Source organism: Buteo buteo, chromosome 22, assembly GCF_964188355.1.
Source record: "Buteo buteo chromosome 22, bButBut1.hap1.1, whole genome shotgun sequence".
Classification (NCBI taxonomy): Eukaryota; Metazoa; Chordata; class Aves; order Accipitriformes; family Accipitridae; genus Buteo; species Buteo buteo.
Window position 1 is genome coordinate 25,046,383 of NC_134192.1, and position 21,206 is coordinate 25,067,588.

Genomic DNA, 21,206 nt, shown 5'->3' on the forward strand with positions numbered 1-21,206 from the left:
CACTTGTAGGAGCAGTCCTTTACAGTAGCTCACTCAGAAGGTTTCATACTCTCACCAGTTGATCAGCTTTAAATTACCTGAAAGGGCTGTGGCAGTGTAGTGTTGTATCCCCTTCTCTTCGCCTCTCCCTTCTCTGCAGCTCGGGAGAGAGCCTGTCATAGTAGAATTGGGGACGGGAAGAGATGGCAGGTCGTGTCCCAGTGCCAGGGTGGAGCTGGAGCCAGTGATACAAACTGGGGGGAGTTTGCCTGTGGATTCATGGAGAGGGAGCGCAGAGCAGGTCCCAGGAAAGCATCTTTCAGACACTGACAGGACTGGAAGAGACACGGGCAGACTCTCCTTTTCCCCTAGCTGTTATTCTCTCACTGTGACAGACAACCTGCTGTCATTCCTCTTTTGGCTGGATCTCAGGAAAAGGAAAGTCCATCATTTATTTGAGAGCCGTGTTGCTAGAGCCATCAAGCCCAGTGCTGTCTGTGGTGAGAAATGCCAGACCATGAGAAAGCCACGGCAGGGAGCCAGCCCTAGCTTGCCCCAGCCCTGCCTTCTGCTCTTGTGAGCTTGGGGCCTTCACCATGCCTTCTCTGAGAAGCAGCTCCTGCCCATTGTGGCCTTGCTGAGCTGTTATGGGTTGTTTAGCTTTGGAAAACAGCTCGTTTCAGGACTGAGGCAGCCGCTTTCTGACAGTGCGCTCACCAGCATGAGCATCTGCTGCTTTCACCGGGAGATGCTAGCGACTTGACAGGTCCCTGCCTCTGGGATCTTACCCATCACAGCTTTGCATTAAAGACAAGAGCGGGTGCTGTCGTGGAAAGCAGGGCTAGTGCAGCGGCGTGCCTGGGCGGCAAGAGGGAGTGCGGCTGGGTTGTCCGGAGCAGAGGAGCTGGCAGCAGTGGCAGAGGGGAAGCAGCTGCAGCAGCACATCTTCTCTGCTCCCTTCCCTCCCGTTAGAGCAGGCAGGGCAGCTTGCTGCAGGCAGGGACCCAGCTGAGCTGACAAGTAAGTAGCAGTCTCTAGTGTGCTTTGAGAATATATATGGTTCTGATTTGTGCTTCTCGGAGAGATAAACAAACAGCCTTGCCTCCTGGGGCTGCTTCTAGTGAGGGCTCACCCAGCAGCCAGCATACTTTGAACATCAGTTCTCTCAGCCCTTCCCATGTCCAACAGGGACAGCAGTTCTCTTAAAACGGGATGGGTGGCAGGTGCTGCCACTGATGGCATTGTCCTGCCTGAGCGCAGCCTGTGGCACAGGGACCACGCATGCTGTGCTTCCCTGGGGCTCGCTCCCTCCAGCGTGCCAGCGACACAGCGCAGGACTGAGCCAGGCAGCTGGGTCTGTGCAGTGAAAGTAGGCCCGTGAGGGTCTGTCTTAGCTTTATTCTGAGGCTGAGAGGCCAGCAGGAGCAGAGCCTGCCTTGGCACAGATGGGACCACAGGGGAACTGGTGTCCCAGAGGGCTGCTGCTCTGGCAGGCTGGTGCCTGGGGTTTGATGGGAGTAACGCAGCGTTTTAGGCAGAGGGCAATGGCTCAGCGTGCAGCCGTGCAGGGAAGGTGGCAGACTGGAGAAAACCCAGCTGTCATCTACAGGATGTCCCTGAAGCCTCGTGTGCCGTGACTGGGGTTTTCCATGTATTACAGATGGGGAAAAGTGGGTACGGATGGGTTAAGTGACTTCACCTACAGACAGAGAACAAGTTTGCAGTCAGAGACATTAAAATCTAAGAGTTCTTGGCTTCTAGCCCTGTTCAGCCTCTATTTAAGAGAAAATTAATCTGTGTCCGGTAATTAAACTGTTTCTTTCTTTGTGCTGTAGGTACAGAATGCTAGTGATTTGCTGATCAAACCTTTGGAAAACTTTCGGAAGGAGCAAATAGGGTTCACCAAGGTAAGGCTTGTTGTTTGTTTGTTTTAAATTTAAACAGATTTGTTTTCTATTACTATGTTTGAATTAATTTTTTTTTCTCCTGTTTTTTTTGTTGTTAATTTTAAAAAGTAGACAATTGTACTATGTTTCAACTTCATGCTTTCAGAAACTTCCCCATTTAATGCTGGCTTTCAGCTGCTGGTGCGAGAGAGTCTGTGCTGTGACTTTTAGTCTGATTTTTCAATCATAAGAGGCTCCAAAACCTTTTCCTGAATTCTTTGGGTTCTCTTCTGGCCTAATTCCAGCACTGTCTCCGTCCTGAGCAAGGAGTGCTTGTTTCGACTGGTGATCAGGAGATACTCCTTGCTTCTTTCTCTCTTCTCCCCTTTGTTCATTCAGTGCTATTGAGAATAAAATACTTTCTTCGGATAAGCGTGTGTTGGAGCAGGAGGGAGAGAGTGCAGCAGAGGCTGGCAGTCAGAATTTGATTATAGTCATAGGGCTTTTGTTATGAAATATTTAAATAAAGCACCTAATGAGTCTTTCAGATGGACCAAACTTTTAAAGAAACAAACTATAAAAAGCAAATCCTGCACATGTTGAGCAGAAAAGATTATTTTTCCCTTGTCTGCTATCAAGAAGTCCTGGTTCCACATTACTCGGCGGCAGCTTGAAATGGGGCTGGCTCTGAACCAGCTCAGAAATGGAGATGTTTTGGAGAACACTTGGGGCTTGGATTCAGCCCAGCCCATCTGGAGTCTTTGACGTTTAATAAATACAGGATTTGAGAAAAGATACTTGATCACCATCCTGCCCTTCAGAATCCCCCTGCACAACTGTGTGTGTAGAACACCTCTCTGAGAAGCCGCAGCAGCATGAGCATGGTGAAGGTGGCAGCCATGGCTGTCGGTCTCGCGCTGGCGAAGCTGCCTGCGCTTCCCTGCCAGGCGCAGGGGGAAAGCCTCCTCGACAGTGGGTTTTGCAGCAGGCCTTTGTGTTATGAGCACATGGACGTGCCCAGGGCTGAGAGGAAACTCCCTCCTGATTTATCTGTCTGCATTACCAATAGGGCCAGCACATATTTAGAAGAGAGTCGTGGGGACAAGGTCAAGTTTTATTTTCTCCTCTGTGTTTATGGGAACACTTAAGTCAAGAGGGCAACGGTCTGCAAATGTTAAGGTGACAGTATTAAAGTGTCCTTCAGGTTGTTTTCTTCTCGGGTAGCCCTTAAGGTGTGTAAGGATTACTTTTTCTACAGCCCGGAGCGCTCTCTGCTCCAAGAGCCGTGCCACCTCCCGTCTGCAGCTCACCTACCCTGCCTCCTGCTCCGGAGCTGGCTGGTGCCCGGCTAGCAGGCACATGTCTCGGCACGGTTGGTGCCGTAGCCCCGGCAGCGGGGGGCTCCACACACTGACACGGGTTCACCTGGCAGCTTACAGCCCTTCCTCGGTCCTTGCTGACAGGGCAGGGTGCTCTGGGAGGAGGCGTCGGGCAGTGACCGTGGCGGGATGCGGTTCAGAAGCAGTTAAGAGAGGTGGCGGAGGGTAGGGTTTCGTTGCGAGTGGCTTGGAGGTCTCTGTGGTTTGGCTTTGGTTTTTGTTTCTTATGAGGAACACGAACTGCAAAGGTTTCGGGGGCACCTCGGTGAGAAGAGGGCTCTGCCGTGGGTCGGCAGAAGTGCTCGCACGCAGGAGCTTGCAGGGGAGTGCTTTGCACCCCGCTGCGTTTGCAGGTGCACCCACGCTGGCAGGGGATGCACAGGGAGGTAACACTTTCTCCAACACCGCCCTGCAGCCTTGAGTGGGTGCGAGTTTCAGAGGGAGCCCCAGCCTGCTCCAGACCCTTGCCCTCATCTCCATTGCTTTCCTGAGAGGAGCCTGTGCTACACCACTGGCCCAGGTCCCACTGGGCTGCGTTCTCTGGGTATCGCCTCGGGCACAAAGCCTTCCTTCACTTGCCAGCCTGCAGAGCTCCGGGTCATTCACATCGCTCAGCAGAAGGCGTGAAATACAAATGAGGACTCCTCACAATGGTGCTCTGTCAGCGAGGGGTCCCTCTCCATTTCTGCTGTGCCTCCACTGACGGGCATCACCCGAGTAGATCCTTCCTGATTTACACCAGGGGGAGAGACGCCGGGGCCAGGCTGTGGAGCAGACTGGAGACATGACACAGAGAATTTGTGCCCTCTGCTTCGTTTCCCATATTTTGGCAGAGTAGCCTTCTGTGAGATGTTTTCTGTTCTCTTTGCAAGATGCTGAAGCCAGATAGGAAGAGCCTTTGAATTGGGTCTTTGTGATGACTCTGGCTGGAGAGCAGCCAGTCAGTCTGACTAAGACATCTGAGTCTGCATTAACCCGTTTTCCCAGGGATGAATGGAGTCTCCTCGGTCAGATGGTGTGCTCCCACACAGGGGAGCCCCCAGGGTGTCACTAGGACCTGCCGCAGCTGCCCCCTCCAGCCACCTTCCCCTGCTAGCTGCAGACCTGTGGGATCATTGCTCTTCCAGTGACTTATTGGTAAATGTTTGTATGTGTAAACATCAAGAATAAAAGCAGAGGATCTGGGATCCCCTGAGCTGACCCATTTCTCAGCCTTGGCCCTGGCACCTTACTCTGCTCGAAAGCTAAAGAGCCGGTGGGAGTTCATGGCTGGGGGTGCAGCACTGATTTGGTGAGCGTGTAAAGCTCACAAAACCAGCATACTCAAGACTGCTGCAAGCACTAGGAAGGGCACGGATGGTACTAGGGAGGCGCGGGCACTGCTTAAGGGAGAGAGTGCTTAAGGGAGTGGTCTGTTTTTTCATTTCACATTAGATGATATTCATGGAGGCTAGACTGCGTGCTCAGTCCACACAGGCTATGAACTTGGTGGGTTTTGTGCTATGTGCCATCTCTGGCAGAAGCTGTCTGGGTGCCAGGTGTGCCTGGTGAAGCCGTGCCTGCCTGAGGTTTGAAAACAAGCAGAGTAGCATGTGGGGTGGTGGAGTTCTTGATTAGCAGGGGAAGGAGGAGTAATTAGAGGGATGTGTTCACCACAAATGGGAATGCGAAGCAGGATGGTAGGACTGGTGGTGGCCTGAAGCCCCGAATGAGCACGGTGTTATTTAGCGCATGTTCCTCTTGGTCCACAGAGCTGTGTGGCAGAGTGATGCATGTGTTCTGCAGCAGATGCAGCTCTGCAACAGCCCGAGGAAAGCCCCTCCTTACCCTCTCGCAGGATAGACCCCCTTGGTGTGACGGGGCTGGGGCTGAAGCTCAGGGTGCTGCTGCAGGGACCTCGCACACAGAGGGTGCCTGTCCCTCCCTCCCTGCCAGCAGCCTCCCAGCAAAGCCCTTGGCTTTCAGCTCACACACTGTGGGCGAGCTCTGTTCTGGGGTTGGCGTACTTTTGTTGAGAGCCTTGCTGCAGTCATTAAGTTTAGGAAGATTTGAATAGAAAAAGTTTCATTCCAATTCCACTTGGAAGGAGAGGGCTTATTTTAAAAAAAAATCCAACCCAAAACAAAAACGAAAACACAAAGCAAAACAAAAAAGTCAGAGGGGAAAAACTTGTTTGGATTCATTGTAAGCTGCGAGAGGAATGTTTACTATGCTCTGGGATGCTGAATAAATGCAGTGTTTTTCAAAAAGTCCTTACATAGGACATAACATGTATTCCTAAAAGCACTTATATATATATATATTTCATTCATAATAATTTTAAAAGAAAGGGAGGACAGTGACTTCTACTTGCTTTCATCTCTGTGGGAGCAAGATCTAAGGAGCATTTGAGAGAACACAGTGGGTGAAGGGAAAAGACCAGGTTAAACTGAGTGGCTTTATAGAAATGCTCTTTCTACACCCTTCAACAGCATTTTACTTTTTAGAAATTATCTTTTTTTTCTATTAGCTGCTGATGCATCATAAAAGTCAAAGTCAGGCATGAAGTATTTTTTTCCATTTGAACATATTTCTCTTTTTCCCATTTCTTCCCTCCGCCATTTGCCAATGAGGCTGCAAGCTGAAGGAGAACCTGCCACCCATCTTGTGCCTTTGCCTCCTCTCCAGCAACAGCTTGCCATTTCCCCAAACTCTTTGGGGGTTTGAGTTTATTCAGTGCTGTCTTCTTTATCAAGTGATGGTGAGCACATCACCGTTTGTGTTCATTACTGAGCGTCCATGTTGTGAGCGCAGTAGCTCTGCTGTGATTTCAGCAGGATTATTGTTGCCTTCATCAAAATGGGACATACTGAGGTAGGAAATGCAGCAGAAGCAGATCCATTTAATATTTACAGGCTTTCAACTTCCAGTGTTTCCCAGGCTCTGCTCAGAGCTGTGTTGCAGCTTTGCTCTGAGGAGGCGGCAGGGACGGGGATGTGCGGGCAGGGGCAGGCAGGGGGGAGCCCAGGAGCACCCAGTGTCGGCTGCGCACCCATCTCCCATTCATGTCTGGCTGCATGTCCTGCCGGGTGCTGGTCGTCCACCCGAACCCCTGCAGGTGTGTTCAAAGGTAGAGGCTCCCGGCAGGCAAAGTGTGTTTCATTTTGTTCTGTTTTTCTTTAAGAAGAAAAGAAGTAGCCAAGTGAGCTGGGCTCCTTGCTTGCAGCTCACTCTGCCTCTTGTAGGATGGGAATTTCAGAGGATCCTAATTAGCAACTAATGGTTAAGGGAGAGTTTTGGCAAGTCTGTTTGCCCCTCTCTCCCCCTAGTCCTCAGCTGCTCCATCTCTCACTCAGGCTGGAACTGAGCGGCTGCTGGGGGGCTTCGGCTTTGCTCCACTCCTGGCAGCGGCAGCCAGTGTGCAGGGCAGGATCCCCTGCATGTGGAGCTAGCCAAAGCCACTGGTGGATCGACCACTGGACGGGGCAGCCTGGGCTTTTTTGAGGACTTCTGTTAATTTCTGGTTAAAGCAGCATCTGCTGAAGCTTAGAGAGTGAAGCTTTCAAAGAGCACCCTCCTCCACTGCTGCGCGACTGCCTGCATTCAGGTGAAATCAGCTGTTTCTCTTGGTGAGCAAATAAATGAAACTTGGGTGGCTTCTTGGTCTTGGCAAATCTTAATAGGAAGGTAATGCTGTCCTTTGCTGAATATTCATGAGGAACTAATTTGCGTTCATCTTTCCAGATTGTGCTTCAGTCTGGGTGGGTTTTTTTGTGTTGTTTTTTGTCTTGGCTTGCTCTGTTCAGCAGCCAACAAGCTGTTAGAAGCCTTGGCTTGACAATTGGGAGGGATTTGTAGTTCATCCTTCTGCTTTTCAGTTATATGTTAATTAGCCAGAGGGAAACGATTGGCAAGCCCCCTTTTAGTGGCCAAAAATGCTGTTCTGCGCTCCTTTCCGCACAGCAGCAGTTCTCCTGCAGGAGCGAGCTGTGCTCCGCATGCTGGTGTCCATCTCGGCCGTCATTCCCGATCCCCTCGATCCCCAGGGAGAGCTTGGCATTCCACACCCCCAGCGTGGCTGTGTGCCCCTGCCAGCCCACGGGCGCTGGCAGAGGAGGAGGCGCTCCCTGAAGGAGTTTTGTCTGGCCTCCAAGCTCCAGCTGCAGAAAAAGCTCTTCTGTTGCTCCCCCCGGCTTCTTCTTTCTTTTCACCTATCTTTTCCACTGCAGAGATGACCCTCTGCCACAGGACGGGCCATGACTTCCCGCGGGACACTGCCCATGTGAGCAGGTGGCAGAGCTGCTGCATGGGTTGCAGTTCGTGGTCTCCCTGTGGCTGCAGGCTTGTGTTCTTGTGGCCGTCTGCACAGGCACCGTGGCCACCCACAGCTCGTGGTCTCCCCCCATGGGCTCATATTCCTGTGGCCATCTGCACGGGCACCACGGCCACCCGCAGCCTGTGGTCTCCCCTGTGGGTTTGTGGTCCTGTGACTGTCTGCACGGGCACCACATCTACCCACAGCAACGTCACCTCTCCTGGGGATGAGATGCCCTCTCGCCAGGACCCGTGTGCTCCCAGGCTGCCGCATCCAAAGGCACGTCCCCCTGCCCTGCCTGGCACTGCTTCCCTGCCTGCAGGCTCTGCTGTGCCCGGCCGGGGCAGCAGCAAGCTGCAGTGGGCAGCAGCTCCCTGCTCCCTCGCCCTGTGCTTTCCCGCAGCTCCTGGGGCAGACGAGCAGCTGCCCAGCCTGCGCGCGATGGTGAAGGGTGAGAGAGGTTGGTCCCTGCTCTGGGCTGGAGCATGGCTGCTGTCCCTCGTGGCCACTCCACCGGGTTGGGGATGACTGAGTCACCCTATGTGCGCTGCTCGCTGGCGTGGAGAGCCAGGACAGGACGCCTGGAACAGTGCCTCGAGCACAGGAGCACGCTTCAGCCCTTCTGCTGCTGCACCTTCAGCTGCTCGCCTCCTGGTGCCCTAAGGAGCGGGGCTGGCACTGTCCCTTGCTGTGTTGAGAGACCACCTCTGCGTGCCACCTCCATGGGGATAGCTGGGCTCTTGTTGGTTGGATTCGGAGCTAGGTTTCCTTCACTGGGGGATTTTGGGGACCTGCTGCTGGTGTAGCTGTCCTCTCTGAGATGCAAGAAGATGGGATAGCAGAGGTGTAAGCTGCAGACCTACAGTGCTGCATCGGCTGCTGGTGCTCTTGGTGCAGCTGTGTTTCACTGGTGCTTCTGCAGCCTTGGGGTTTGGTGAGTCCTTGTTACAGAAATGAAAACAAGCCTAGGTTCCTGGCTGCGTTAGACATGGCATCTAATGGCACACAGACAATCCAGAAGTGTGACCTTACAGACATGATAATTGCTGCTTTGCAAACGCTTTTCCTTCTCTGGGTTTGGATTTACTTATCAGGGGTGTTAGTCACGAGGGTGGTGTTTTGTTTTCACAGTTCTTCCTGGCATTGGCTCTGCAGCTGCAGTGCTGTTTAAATTAGATTTCACTCTTAGAGGACTCTCTGCTCCTCTGGATTTTATATGCATCTCTCTTCATTCTGAGGCACAAATTTGCTAACATGGAGTTACAGTATTCCTGATATTGCATAGGATGATACCAGAAGATACACTTCACTTCAGGGGTCTTGTAGTTACAGGGTCTCTGTAGGGCAGTAGGTGTAATTACTGGTGTAAAAAGGTTTGCTGGTCTAAGCTTGCCCTACTCCACACAGTTAAATATAAACAGTGATATTCAAGTTGGTGCCTCTGCGTTTTTCCATAGTAATTGTCCTTTCACAATAGCAATGTGGAGGGATTAGAGAAACAGGACTTTCTTGTGGGGTGAGAAATCCTTTTTGTAGGAAGACAACTGGCAGTAACGCTTGTCCACCCTTTGTCTGAGGTGCCTCTAAGGAACTGGTGTCCACCAACACGAGCCTGGGTGCTGATGGCAAGCTGCTCCTCCAGCAAAGGCTGAGATGGCTATTGCTAGTAGATCTGACCTAGCTGTTGAATGTGAGTGCCTTTGCCCTTCTCTGACAGACGCTACCCATGATGGGTAACATGGGGAGCTGTGCAAGCTTCATGTGCTCCCATAAACAACCTACGAGTGTTTTCCTGTGTGTGCCCACCAGAAAATAACCTCTCTTCATCCAGAGGCAATGTGGCAGTAGCCACTATGAGCAAGGGGCTGAGAAGAAAGCAGACCGTTAGATGGAGGCTAACTGGTGTGCCATAGTACTGGTTTTGGGAGCCCCCAGGCATCCTGCTGTGTAGGACGTCCCATTAGACAGACTGAATAGTCCATGCAAGTGGAATGGGGAAGCAAAACTTCATGGCAGGAGAACTGACTAAAGAAAGAGAAAGGACTTTATTTAGGAAATGCAGCTTCAAACTTTGTGGTCACGGCTGAATTCATGAGGAAAATAACTAATAGCCCCCAGTCTGGCAGAGTCCATCTGCTCTATTTTGTGGTGGCATTGGTGTGTGTTTGTGTATTCGTGAACTTTTGAATGGGGGCAAGAGAATAAGATTTCAGGGCTTTTAGGAGATAATTGTTGAAAGATACCAGTAATTCCACAGGAGGCTAGGATTTCCTAACTCTGCTTTCCACTTTCTTGAGCTTTCAAAAGTTAGACAGCATCCTATGCATACCCTCTGGTATGTATACACTAGTCCTCAGCTGCTTGGACCTGGCATTGAGGCTGCTGCCAGGCTGGCATTTCCTTATTTTAGCAATTTAACTGCCTCTCAGCAATCACTGATGGCTCCATCTGATGTGGGTATTTGTCAGCCTGGCTTCTACTTATCGTTGTTTCTTGATTGCCACAGTCCTCTGTTGTTTCAGTCATTGTAAGGCATAAGCAAAGCAAACCGCCTGGTCCTCAGCTTAGCTCCTCCCTGTATTCTCTCTGGGTTTTGTTCTTAAATGTCTCTTTTTGCTCTTCTTCTAGACATTTACCCTTTCAGGTTTGCCAGTGCAAACAACTCTTTGTTGTAGTGGTGCCTTCACAAAGTCTTTTTTTCTTAACAAATCAGTCCACACTTTGTGTTTGCATGCCTGCGGTAGGCATGTTTGAGATGTACAATAGGTCAGTAAGAACCAGACCATCTGCAGGGGACCTCTAAGAGGTGAAGTCTTCACATTGTGCATTGTAAAACAGCTATGTTTGAGGCAGCGTTCCCCTGGGCCGTATTTGGGCTGGGTGCTATGCAGTAAAACCTGTGTAAGTTTGGACCGCAAGGTTTGTGATCTCTCTTTCCACCACTGCTAATAAAGAGATGATGACTTCCCTCCCACGTATCGCCCCTTCCAGTCTTCTGCTTTCGTTCTGATGCTTCTCAGAAACACACGGTAAAAGCTTCAAAACACAAAATTGCCAAGCCCCTAACAGATCTTTTCTTATCTTGGACATGTCTTTGACATTAATGTATTTGCCCAGTTGTTTCTGAACTATGTGAACAGCACATTAGAAAATGGTGAATAGGTTTTTGATGTCTCAAATTTACTTGATATTGAAGAGATTGAGAGGGGGAACAATACCTCGTTGGTGAGGCTTTTGCCACAATGCTAACATGATAAAATACTTCAAGTGCCTGTGCCACGAAGTATTTGCCAGAGCTTGGTCTTGAGGTGTAACTAAACCCAGTGTAGGCAACAGACTGTGAAAGCAGAGCAAATGGTAAATGGCCTCCTGTTCTGGTTGGGTCGACCAGAATTTTTCCATGGGAGTACTGAATTGCACAAAAGATCTTGGCATTGTTGCATGTTCATATCTGGAAAATGCCAATAACTGGTTCTGCTTCAACTCTGGCATCTACAGGAAAGAAAGAAAAAGTTTGAGAAGGATGGTGAGAAGTTTTATTCTATGCTGGATCGCCATTTGCATTTGTCTTCCAAAAAGAAGGAATCCCAATTACAGGAGGTGTGTATGGAGTTTTCTTCAGAGTTGGGTCCAGAAGCAACATCACCAGCTATGCTGGATCTTAAAAAAGGGGGGGGAAATCATCCCTTTCAGTAACCAGTTGAAATTGATAAGCAATTAAATCTGCCTAAAGCCTAGATTCTCTGGGTGAGATCAGGGAAATCGAGATCATAGTTCTTCTTATTGTGTTGAATGGTAGTAGTGGCTTCATGCATTGTCATTGCTTGTTCTCACCCTCATAGTACAGGACAGTGACCAGTTATACTGGCACAGCTGGGGATTGGCCGCTCTTCCACCTGGCTTGGGGAACTGATCTGGCTGAAAAATAGCTGGTTAATATTATTTTTGCCAGCATAGTTGCCTGCCTAGCTCCTGGTGTTTGCAGGGGTGGTTGTGGCAGCAGGCCCACGGTGGCAGTGAGCAGCAGGCACAGGAGGGGACATGCCCCTTCAGCTGATGCTGCTGCCAAACATGTTGCAACAAGAAAGGAAAGCCCCAGCTGTTCCAGCCCACATCAGAGTAGCTGGATCAAATCAAATCTGTCAAACCAGTTGTCAGATCACCCTACAAGCATCTTTGCAAGGCAAAATTTGCATAAGCGGTGGTATCGTGGCATGCCACGTTGTCCTACCTGGTGCTGCAGCTCTGGAATTGCTGGTTTCAGGTCACAGCTGGAGTCAGGCAAGAGGATTGTGACAGTGGCCCTGTCCTCACTGGTGCAGGGCTACAGGTGGAGAAGGAGCTTATGCTAAAATAACAAATACACTTCAGGAAAGCCTTCTCCTGGCAGAATGGGGTGAGGTTCTGGATCCATAAATGAAAGGGAGCCAGAAAAGGGCAGACCTGAGATGAATGGTCAGTGTTCCAGTCTTCTGGTTCTGTGCAAAGTGTTCAAAACATGGGCTGGATACCTTTGGCCGGCTTTTTCTTAAGTGAGGACAGAACGACTTATGGGCTAACAGACAAATGCTAGTCAAATATTGTCAAGCTAGATGTGATGTATTTTCTTTTTTCACCTCTCACTCTTTCTTCCAGGCTGACCTTCAGGTTGACAAAGAGAGACACAATTTCTTTGAGTCCTCCCTCGAGTATGTGTACCAGATCCAGGAGGTGCAAGAAAGCAAGAAATTCAGTATTGTTGAACCGGTAGGAGCATCCTTTTCTTTCAGGCCTTGTTGTTTGATGCTCAGATATGCTGACTGGCTGACAGTCAGAGGAAGGGATGAGTTACCAGGTTGGAGTCAGTCCTGGGGAGTCTTGTGATAGAGCAGGAGTTAACCTTGCACACTTGGATTGCTACAGCTTAATAGCCTTAGTGGTGTTTGCTGGAACACCATGAAGCCACGGACTTGTTGCTCATGTCTGTAAGTCGATCTTGAGGAACCGGCTGGACGCTGTAGGTAGCTAGAGGTCTTGTTTTGAATTATCTTGGACACTTTGTGTTTAGTAAGTGTTGGTTGTCTTCAGAGGGAGAGAGTTGTTATCTGGTCCGCTTGCCTGTCACCGCACAGGCTGCAGTGGTACCAGTACAGGGACCCTGCCCTGGGTGGGTGGCTCTGCCCTGGCGCCGGATGCGGTTGAGCGTGGGATCATGTAGTTCTCGTGGACAAGCAATCTGCAGATCTACTCTTGTTGTCCCAGCAGGGTCTTTCATTTCGGGTGTGTTTTATTAAGACAGATGTGTGGGTGGTAGACCTGGGCTTTAGGGACATTGTGGTGGATAAGTCATACTAAGACTTGCATCACTCCAAAACTGTAAGAAAAAAAAAATAATTTTTATATGTAATTTCTGAAACCCCACTTCCTATCTATCTTTCCTCTGATTGGAAATATAGAAGAGAAGTTTAATCTGTGTCTTTTCCCTCCTTTGCAGGTGCTGGCTTTTCTCCACAGCCTCTTTACTTACAACAACCTGACAGTTGAGCTCACACAGGATTTCCTCCCTTACAAACAGCAGCTTCAGCTCAGCCTGCAGAATGTGAGTTCCTGCCCAGCTGAAGTATTTTTTGCATGTGACTTCTGTTCTCATTTGTATTTAAACGCCTCTGGTGGCAATGTTTTTCCATGCAAAACAAACTGTCCATGTTTGCATTGTGGGAGGTACAGATAAAGTTATTTCCTTCTCAGTTCACATGTATTTTCTCCTATCCTGCACAAGAGAATCTGCAGGTGCTATTACAGTGTTTTTCTCTCCCTAGAAGGGGCTATTGCAATTGTATCATTTAACCTTGTGCATAAACAAGCTAAGAATTTCTTCCAGTTTCATGAGATTGAAATTGTACACGTCTTCTAATAAGGCCCCCAGTCTTGATCTTAATGGTATCAGCTTACTACATACTTTGGTAAGCTCTTCTGCTGGCTAAGTATACATGGAGTAAAATATCTGTGTCCCATTTCTTTTATTCTCAGTCTTTCATGGCTGGCCCTTGTTTCTGTGGAACAACAGCCATAAATCTGTGCCAAGCTGAGTTTGCTGCTGGCTCGTTAATTGATCTAAGTAGTGTTCTATAAAAATGCCTTGATTTTGTACCCTGTGTTGACGTGACTCTTTAAAAATTATTTCATGCCAAGCCGTGTAGCATGATCTTTTGAGAAATCAATGCCTTAGTTTTGTAGGAGAACACACCTGTTACCTAAACAATGGTGTGGAGTTCAAGTGCTTCCTTCTGCTCCACCTAGCCTTAAAATGTGCTAAGTTTCTTTTATTGAAAGAGCAGGTGGCCTCCCAGTCATGACTCGTCAGCACCATTGCCATGCACGGTATGTTAAACCTTGTCTTTTCAATCATCTTTAAGTGCACAATGTTCTTATGGCTGAAGTTTTCCTGTGAGTTTGTGGAGCGGCTTCTGCATTTTGTACATTGGGGACCGATTTGTTTCTGCCAGAGCACCTAAAATTTGACCAAGAATACCTGAAGCTCGTTCTTTGCTCATGTTCAAATGTGCTTCTTTTTGTTTTCTCTCAACAGACAAGGAATCATTTTTCCAGCACACGGGAGGAGCTGGAAGACCTGAAGAAGAGGATGAAGGAAGCCCCTCTAACCTGCAAGCTACCTGGGCAGCCAACCATTGAGGGCTATCTCTACACTCAGGAGAAATGTAATGGCTTTTATATGCACCTGAATGCACTAAAGAATGCGTGAGCCTGGGCTGCCCTGCTTATAGCCCTGCGGCGTGGGCTGCACTCAGCTCCCATGGCTAGGCCAGCTTTAGCTGTGGCATTGCTGTGGGCTGTGCTGCACGGGGTGTCACCGCCTGCCAGTGCCTGGGGAATCACTGGCAACTTTAGCTGCCAGCTTTCTCAGTGGTGGCACAGAGCTTTCTCCGGGTTACATGAGCCGTGTAAGCAAGGAGCTAATTGCCCTGCGCTCAAATTAGATGAGATTTATTACTCCTTCGTAGCACTGGAGAGACCGGAGCTCTGGCAGATTGCACCTTGGCTGTGTTTTATCAGAACGAATCTGGTGTCCTGCCCAGCTTCCCTCTCGCAGCATCTCTGAGGGCATCTGAGCTCAGCTGAAGTGTTAACCAGCAATGAGAGTTACGCTGCTGAGAGTGAAACTTGTTGTGATTCTGTGCAGAATCAAATCAAACCAAATTCAGTCTTTTACAAATACTCACTGTAACTTTCCATGGCCATGCAAGCATGAATACTCAGGGGACAAAAGCCTGTACGCAGAGCTGTGGCCTCTGAGTCTACAGACAACTTTGTGAGCAGTTAATTTTTGGATTTTGTGTACAAATGTATTTATAGATGTATTTGTATGTATGTTTATCCTGCTTTTAAAAGAAAACACATAGACAGTAATTTTAGACCACAAACAAATGTTGCACATTCCTGCATGCCAATGACTGTTTGCTGCCTCTATTTATGTTTCCCCTATAAATCGAGTATGAAGAGAGTTGTTCCTCCTGACAGTGCAACTTAAAAAAAAATTAAAGAAAAAATATCAGTTGAAGTATTTCATATAAAGGGGTTCAGGTAAGACAACAAAGAAAAGTGACAATAAATCTAGTGAGATATAAATAGGAACTTCAGAGTGTTTTAAAGATGGTGTTGTCTTTACTGCTAAGTTTTCATCAACAGGAAAAAATAGTGGTGTCTGTATGAAACAAGCATTCAAGACACGTAGGATCCTGCCAGTGTAGGTCTTGGCTGGACTTGGCCAAACCAGCTTGGCTTGCCACCAAAGTCCCACAAACACCCTTTCACCAGCAGTGTTTTGGAAGGGTGCTGGAGGCGGCTGCCGCCCTGTGCTCCTCTCCTCCTCCTCCTGCTCCTCCTGGCTCTCGCCAGGGAGGTGTCCCTGTGGGGCCGGCACTGTCCATCCCCAGAGAAGCGCGGACATGTGGGAAATGCCAGCCATGCCTTGCCGGCTGCATCCAGCTATGGTGCTGTCTCTGACACCAGCTTCCCATGTGTTTCTGCAGGGGCGCTGGGCATCTCCTGGGTGAAATATTACTGCCAATATGAAAAAGAGGCAAAAACCTTACGGATGACGCCTATGGACCAGAAGCCTGGGGCTAAGCAAGTAAGTTGCTTTCTTGGAGGGATGTCTGCAAACATTGACCCAGCCATCAGGTCTCACCTTCAATCCACCCACGTCATCTCTTTCCGTAAGCAAATAGACGTACAAGTGCCACGTCCAGGGCAGTAGAGGCCAGCCCTGCTGTCGGGAGCAGTTGTCTGGCAGCACCAGTCCTTAAGACATGCTGGCAGTGGGCTGGTCCCAGTGCTGTGGCTGCAGCTGTGGAAGGGCTCCTGGCCATGGAGCGGAGGGGTGGGTTTCATGTCCCCTCCCTGCCTGGCCACACAGGCGAGTGGTTTGGTGCAACCTGAAAGAAGCACTTCTGTGAAGAGAAGTATCACCTCCCTCTCGCCCAAGTGACCTGAAGCCCTGCAGGGTTTGGCAGTGGAGACACGGGTTCGTGTAACATAAGTGTTATTCAGACAGTGGTGACTTGCGAGTTTGGTCTAGTGTGGAATTTCTGCCTTTGTAGACAAGCTAATTGTTACATTTATCCATGCAAATGGGTGGTGAACCTGCAGCCTAGTTTGCACATAGCCCTCTGGCAGTGATTGCAAGTGCTTGAAGTACTCAAGTTATTAGATGAGTGTTTCCAAAAGCAGTATTTCTCTGCCTTTGCATGTTCACACAGTCACTGGTTTTTGATTTTGAATTCTGTTCTCAAAACTGGTTACGTGTGGGTGGGACCGGTGTTAGGAGAGGAGGAGAGGGCAGTGGTTGTAGCTCTAAACTGCAATAAGGCAACAATTTGGGGAACTGCTTCTTTCACAAAATGTTTTTTACCAGTGTGTCTGGGAGTTCCCTGCAGTTCCTCAGCGTGACAGAGGAGGGGTAGGATGCAGGCGTGGATGACAGAGTACAGCAAGTGCGTCCAGCTGAGTCCACCCGCCCTCCTCTGCCATGGAGCGATGTACCCCGGGGACTTCCCAGTCAGGCGTGCTGTTCTCCAGTTCGTGATCTCATGGTCTGTTCTTTGGCAGCCCTCTGCACACTGCAGCAATAAAATAAAATTTATTTTTTGGAAGCCCTTGGCAGAGACCTTGGCAAAGTAGTGTCCAAACTATTGACTGGAGAGATCTATTTTCATTTCTGCTGTAAACATGTCTAGTAAGGCCAATTAATGCAGGTAGGGGCTTGCAAAAATGTAAATTAGTCCCCTTCCCAAACTCTTGCGCTCTGGTAGTCTGCACCTTCAGGTCACAGCTGGCCACACAACTTCAAATGCCACAATTACAAGCAGTGCTCTTAAAACCCCCAAACAACCAGCACACACATAAAACACAGCCAGAAGATTATCATCACGGAGTGTAAGCCGGATGTAATCCTGGAGGTGGCTGTCCTTGCTGCTGGGTTGTCCTGGATCTGCTTCTGTCAGAGGTCTTGCAGATGCAGTGGCAGTGACGGTCAAGGTGATTAACGCATTCCAGGCTTGCACGCTCAACCCTAGGGTGTGGTTGGTTGTAAGGTCTCCTGTATGTCTCTTCAGAGTTTGTCCAAAGTCGTGGAGATCTCACAATCACATTACAAATTGACTCTGCTGAGGAGTACAGGGGCATGAACACAAAGGGCCAGAGCTCAGCCCTGCAGTGCTGGCCTCTCTTCAGAGTGCATCTACTCTAGATTTGGTCAGTTAACGTTCCTTTTCTACAAGGCATTTTGTGTGAAGCTGTTTGGACCATGAATGCTATGGATGATCGGTGGTGCTGATCAGCCCTGATAAAAATGAGGACCCAGCTGTGTCAGATAACAGACGAGCATGGTCCTAGCCTCAGAGACCAACTGACTGCCTCATGAGGTTTGTTTATAGCAGCGTTCCTACTCTGCAGAGGCATATTGCTTGTTGCTGAGATATTTAGCACTTGTTTGCGGGGTAGTGCCATGAAGTCTAGAACATTTTGTCTGTCTTTGTTGAGAGTGGGAAGGACTGTCTGTGCTCCTGGTACACTGGGACCCTGGTGCTCTATGGGCAGTGCCCTGCTGGGCTGCAGTCTAAGGGTGCTGAAGAACCCGAAATCCTCTCCTGTGTTTCTTTCCTCTAACCTCGGCTTTCATATTCTCTCCTAGGGTACCTTAGACCTGACACTGAAATCCTGTGTAAGGAGAAAGACTGACTCTATAGACAAAAGGTTTTGTTTTGACATTGAAACTAATGAAAGGTGAGATGCTTAGTATTCAAATGGCCTCCAAACCCTGCAAACCTGGATGAAATTGCTCTTTGCTTTTTATTAAAAACAACTTTTGCTTCATTTTCCTGCCTGTCCCTGGGTGAACTCTGTGCAGGTCTGGGACCATCACGCTGCAAGCACTCTCGGAAGCTAATCGAAGGCTGTGGATGGAAGCCATGGACGGGAAGGAGCCGGTAAGTGTTCAAGGAGCTGCTGCCCAGCTGTAAATATGCTGCCTAGCAGTGTCCTCTGCCGGCAGATCCTGGGGAAGACCAGTGACGCAGCCGCTGGCGAGTTCCTTTTTGCAGCTGTCACCTCGCTGCTGTTCAGCGAGGTGTACCCGTAATTCAGGCATCGGTTGAGCCACTGCACATCTGAAATGGGGCTTAATGCTGGTCTGCTCGTGGCACAGCTTGCAATGGGGATTTTGTTTTCCCCCTTTAAAGCTCTGGTATGTTCCCTAGTTGTGCCAGACTGCCTAAGGACTGTGGCCTTACTGGGTCTGGAACGTTCCATATTTCTGTTGCTCACAAATCACTCTCCAATCTGCGGGAGGTGATTTTTTTGTCTGTCCCTGCTCTGAGTGCATTTTGAAAGTCTGGCCCATGGGAGCAGCCACCCTGCACCAGTGTTCACCCGCCTTTCTGTGCCTGCTGGTGTTCCCTTCCATCAGTCTAAGCAAAGCATAGACTCCTGCATTTTACTGAATTTCCTCTAAATGGACAGCATGATGTATATATAGTGCGGGAAAACCCATTTCTGGCAGCTCCCCTTGCCTTTGGAGAGCTGCCTTTCCCTCGGTGGGCTTGGTGAAGAGGGTTGGCAGTGAGTGCACTTGCTGACCTGCTCAGGGCTGTGTGGCTGCTGATGCGGAGGTGGGACATAGGAGCAGGAAGGTGGGACATGGGCATCCACCACAGCACTTTTCCCCTACTCGTTTAAACAAGAAAGGACATGGGATAGTGCGGAGAGGGTCAGTGTGCTTGTGCTGGACAGCCAGTCACTTAAGGGATGCCTGGGGCTTACTTGGTTTACATGATGTGTTATTATGTGTAAAGGATTTTTGATTTTCTATAAAGAATGCTACCTGCTGTGTATTATTAATAAAAAAAATACAAAATTTATATTTGTATGGGATGAAGGACTGTCTTGACACTTCAATTTTTAAGAGCAAGCAAACAAACAAAAAAACCACAACCCCTTTGTGCCAGACTGTCCAGCTGCCATTTTTACAGGGCACCTAGAGGACAAACAAAGTTTCCTGTTCAGTTTTTAGGAGACCTCTTTCCTAGAAATAGGTGCTCCAGTGAAATGTAGGAAGTTGGCAAAAACTCATTTATTGTGTAGATAATGGTATCTTGCTTAATTATAAAATGATGTTTCTTTGAGACATTGTCATACTGTTTGTGATTGGCTTTGGGTGATTTATGGGATGCTGCATTTTCTTTTGAAAATAAATATCGACTCACGTTGCATTATGTTTTTGTTTCTTCCTTCTTCATTACCTCCCTTTTTCCAGATCTACCACAGTCCCATCACGAAACAGGAAGAGAGTGAGTCATTTCTGCTGCTGTTCCTCTGAGCTGTTGAAGCTGTCTGGAGGTTGGGCAGTATATTTCCTTGCAGATACACTCATCGTCGATCTCTGCTGAATAGGCTGTGTATTCCCTCTGTGGCAGCAGTGTAACTTCTTTCCTTTTCATCACAGTGTCTGATACTGAAGCCAGATAAGAATGAGTTGCAAATGGTAAAAGTTATCGATTGCAATGTGCAGTTTTTATTTAGCCAGAACTAGCAGGATGCGAAGTTCAATTTGCACCTCTAAACCTCAAAATAACAGAGGGCAAAAAAAGATCAGTGAGAGATTTTGAAGACATTTCCCTTCGCAAAGATTGTGATAGGAAAATAGAGGTGGCATTTAGTTCCCTGGAGCTCCCGTCCCACCACCTTGTCTTGTGTCTCCCCTTTCACAAGTGGGGTGTACCCTACCCGCTGCCCCGGGGCAAGCTGCTGCCCCTTTGGCTTTCCCCTTTTACAGTCCATTACTCAGCAGTGGCTGAGCGTGCTGCTATGGAAAGCGGTGAGGCTTCATTAGCTGAGTGGAAACTTGGATTCTGTATCTGAGAGCTTACTTTTATAGGCACTTTAATTAGCTGACTTTAATGAGCATAGAGGTAGCATCAACAGAGGCATAAGCATGAAACCTGTTGTTTGACTGTGTTTGCATTACACACCTGGAAAGAATGCGACTCAGTGTTTCACAAAAGTAAATACACTCTATTTTTAATAGATTAGAGTTAGAAAGACTTCAAGTCGTATTATACGATCTGTGCTTAATGGTGTCTTTACTCATTCCTGTGTTAGAGCTAAGATATATCTGACCTTTTCATCACTGTTGCTCAGAGAAAAGAGAATCATTATAAACAACTTGCTGAAAATACAGTGATTTCGTAGGATTCACCAACAAGGCCTATGCTGTGACTGGAGTTGGTCCAGATGTGTCTTGTGGCTGTTTTTTCAAGCAGCATGTTGGTTTAAGTTAAAAAAACCAAACCAAAACAAAAAAACAAACAACTCACCCCCCTCCAAAAAACCCTACAACTCCCCCCGTGACCCCCCCTCAGCCCCCCCCCCCCCAAAAAAAAAAAGAACCAACACAAACCAAACCAAACCCAACAACAGCATGGTCATTTAGGAGAAATTCAATATAAATGTTTGCACTGAACAGAAAGATATTTTGCATTATAACTTGGACAATCCTTCCAGATATCCCAGAAAAAATAGCAGAAGTAGTGGTGTGATTACAGAAGTTGAAATATGTGTATAGAAAAAAATCCTGTCTTTCTACCTGCTTCATGATGCTTGCAAGACAGGCACAGAGATAAGCAGTGGTTAATTGGCTGGAACAAAAACTGTGTTCTGCTTTACTCAGCATATCAAGCAGTATTGTTTTTGCTTTTTAATCTACTCAAGTAGATAAGCAGAAATTATATGATCCTATGATGTGGAAAAGCCTTAACTGCAGATCTTGCAGTGCTCTGGAAACAATTAATCAACTCCTTATCAGACACAAATTCACATGTGGCAGGACTCTGATTTACACTTTTATTATTAAAGACAGAAAGTGGGTAGGGAGCAATGCTGTAACTCAAAATAGACTCAAGGAAAAAGGGAGAACATATGGAACTAATAATTCCTTGTCAGGATTTAAAGAATGCCTGCGTTTTCATGGAGGGATGTACATGGTGCAGATGCATGTGTGAACCCGGCTGTGCGCTGAGGCACTGCAGCTTTGTGTGCTGAGAAGGGTCTGGGTATGGGGCCTTCCCAGTAGTTTTCCACGGGGAGCCGTGTGCTGGTGCTCAGGCAGCTAAC

At 48.5% G+C, this 21,206-nt stretch overlaps 1 protein-coding gene across 3 annotated transcripts in view; it reads left to right on the top strand.

Moving 5' to 3' along the window:
- Nucleotides 1–21,206, top strand: part of OPHN1 (oligophrenin 1) — a 76,023-nt gene that overhangs the window by 27,084 nt on the left and 27,733 nt on the right. For all 3 annotated transcript variants that reach the window (XR_012653977.1, XM_075054094.1, XM_075054092.1), the window contains exons 4-12: nt 1,815–1,886; nt 11,037–11,138; nt 12,174–12,284; nt 13,012–13,116; nt 14,107–14,236; nt 15,569–15,669; nt 17,731–17,822; nt 17,947–18,025; nt 19,351–19,384. Coding sequence is in view for 2 of the 3 variants with exons in the window: in XM_075054094.1 (XP_074910195.1) it covers nt 1,815–1,886; nt 11,037–11,138; nt 12,174–12,284; nt 13,012–13,116; nt 14,107–14,236; nt 15,569–15,669; nt 17,731–17,822; nt 17,947–18,025; nt 19,351–19,384 (826 nt within the window). In the remaining variant the exon portion in view is untranslated. The remainder of the gene's footprint in view (nt 1–1,814; nt 1,887–11,036; nt 11,139–12,173; nt 12,285–13,011; nt 13,117–14,106; nt 14,237–15,568; nt 15,670–17,730; nt 17,823–17,946; nt 18,026–19,350; nt 19,385–21,206) is intronic.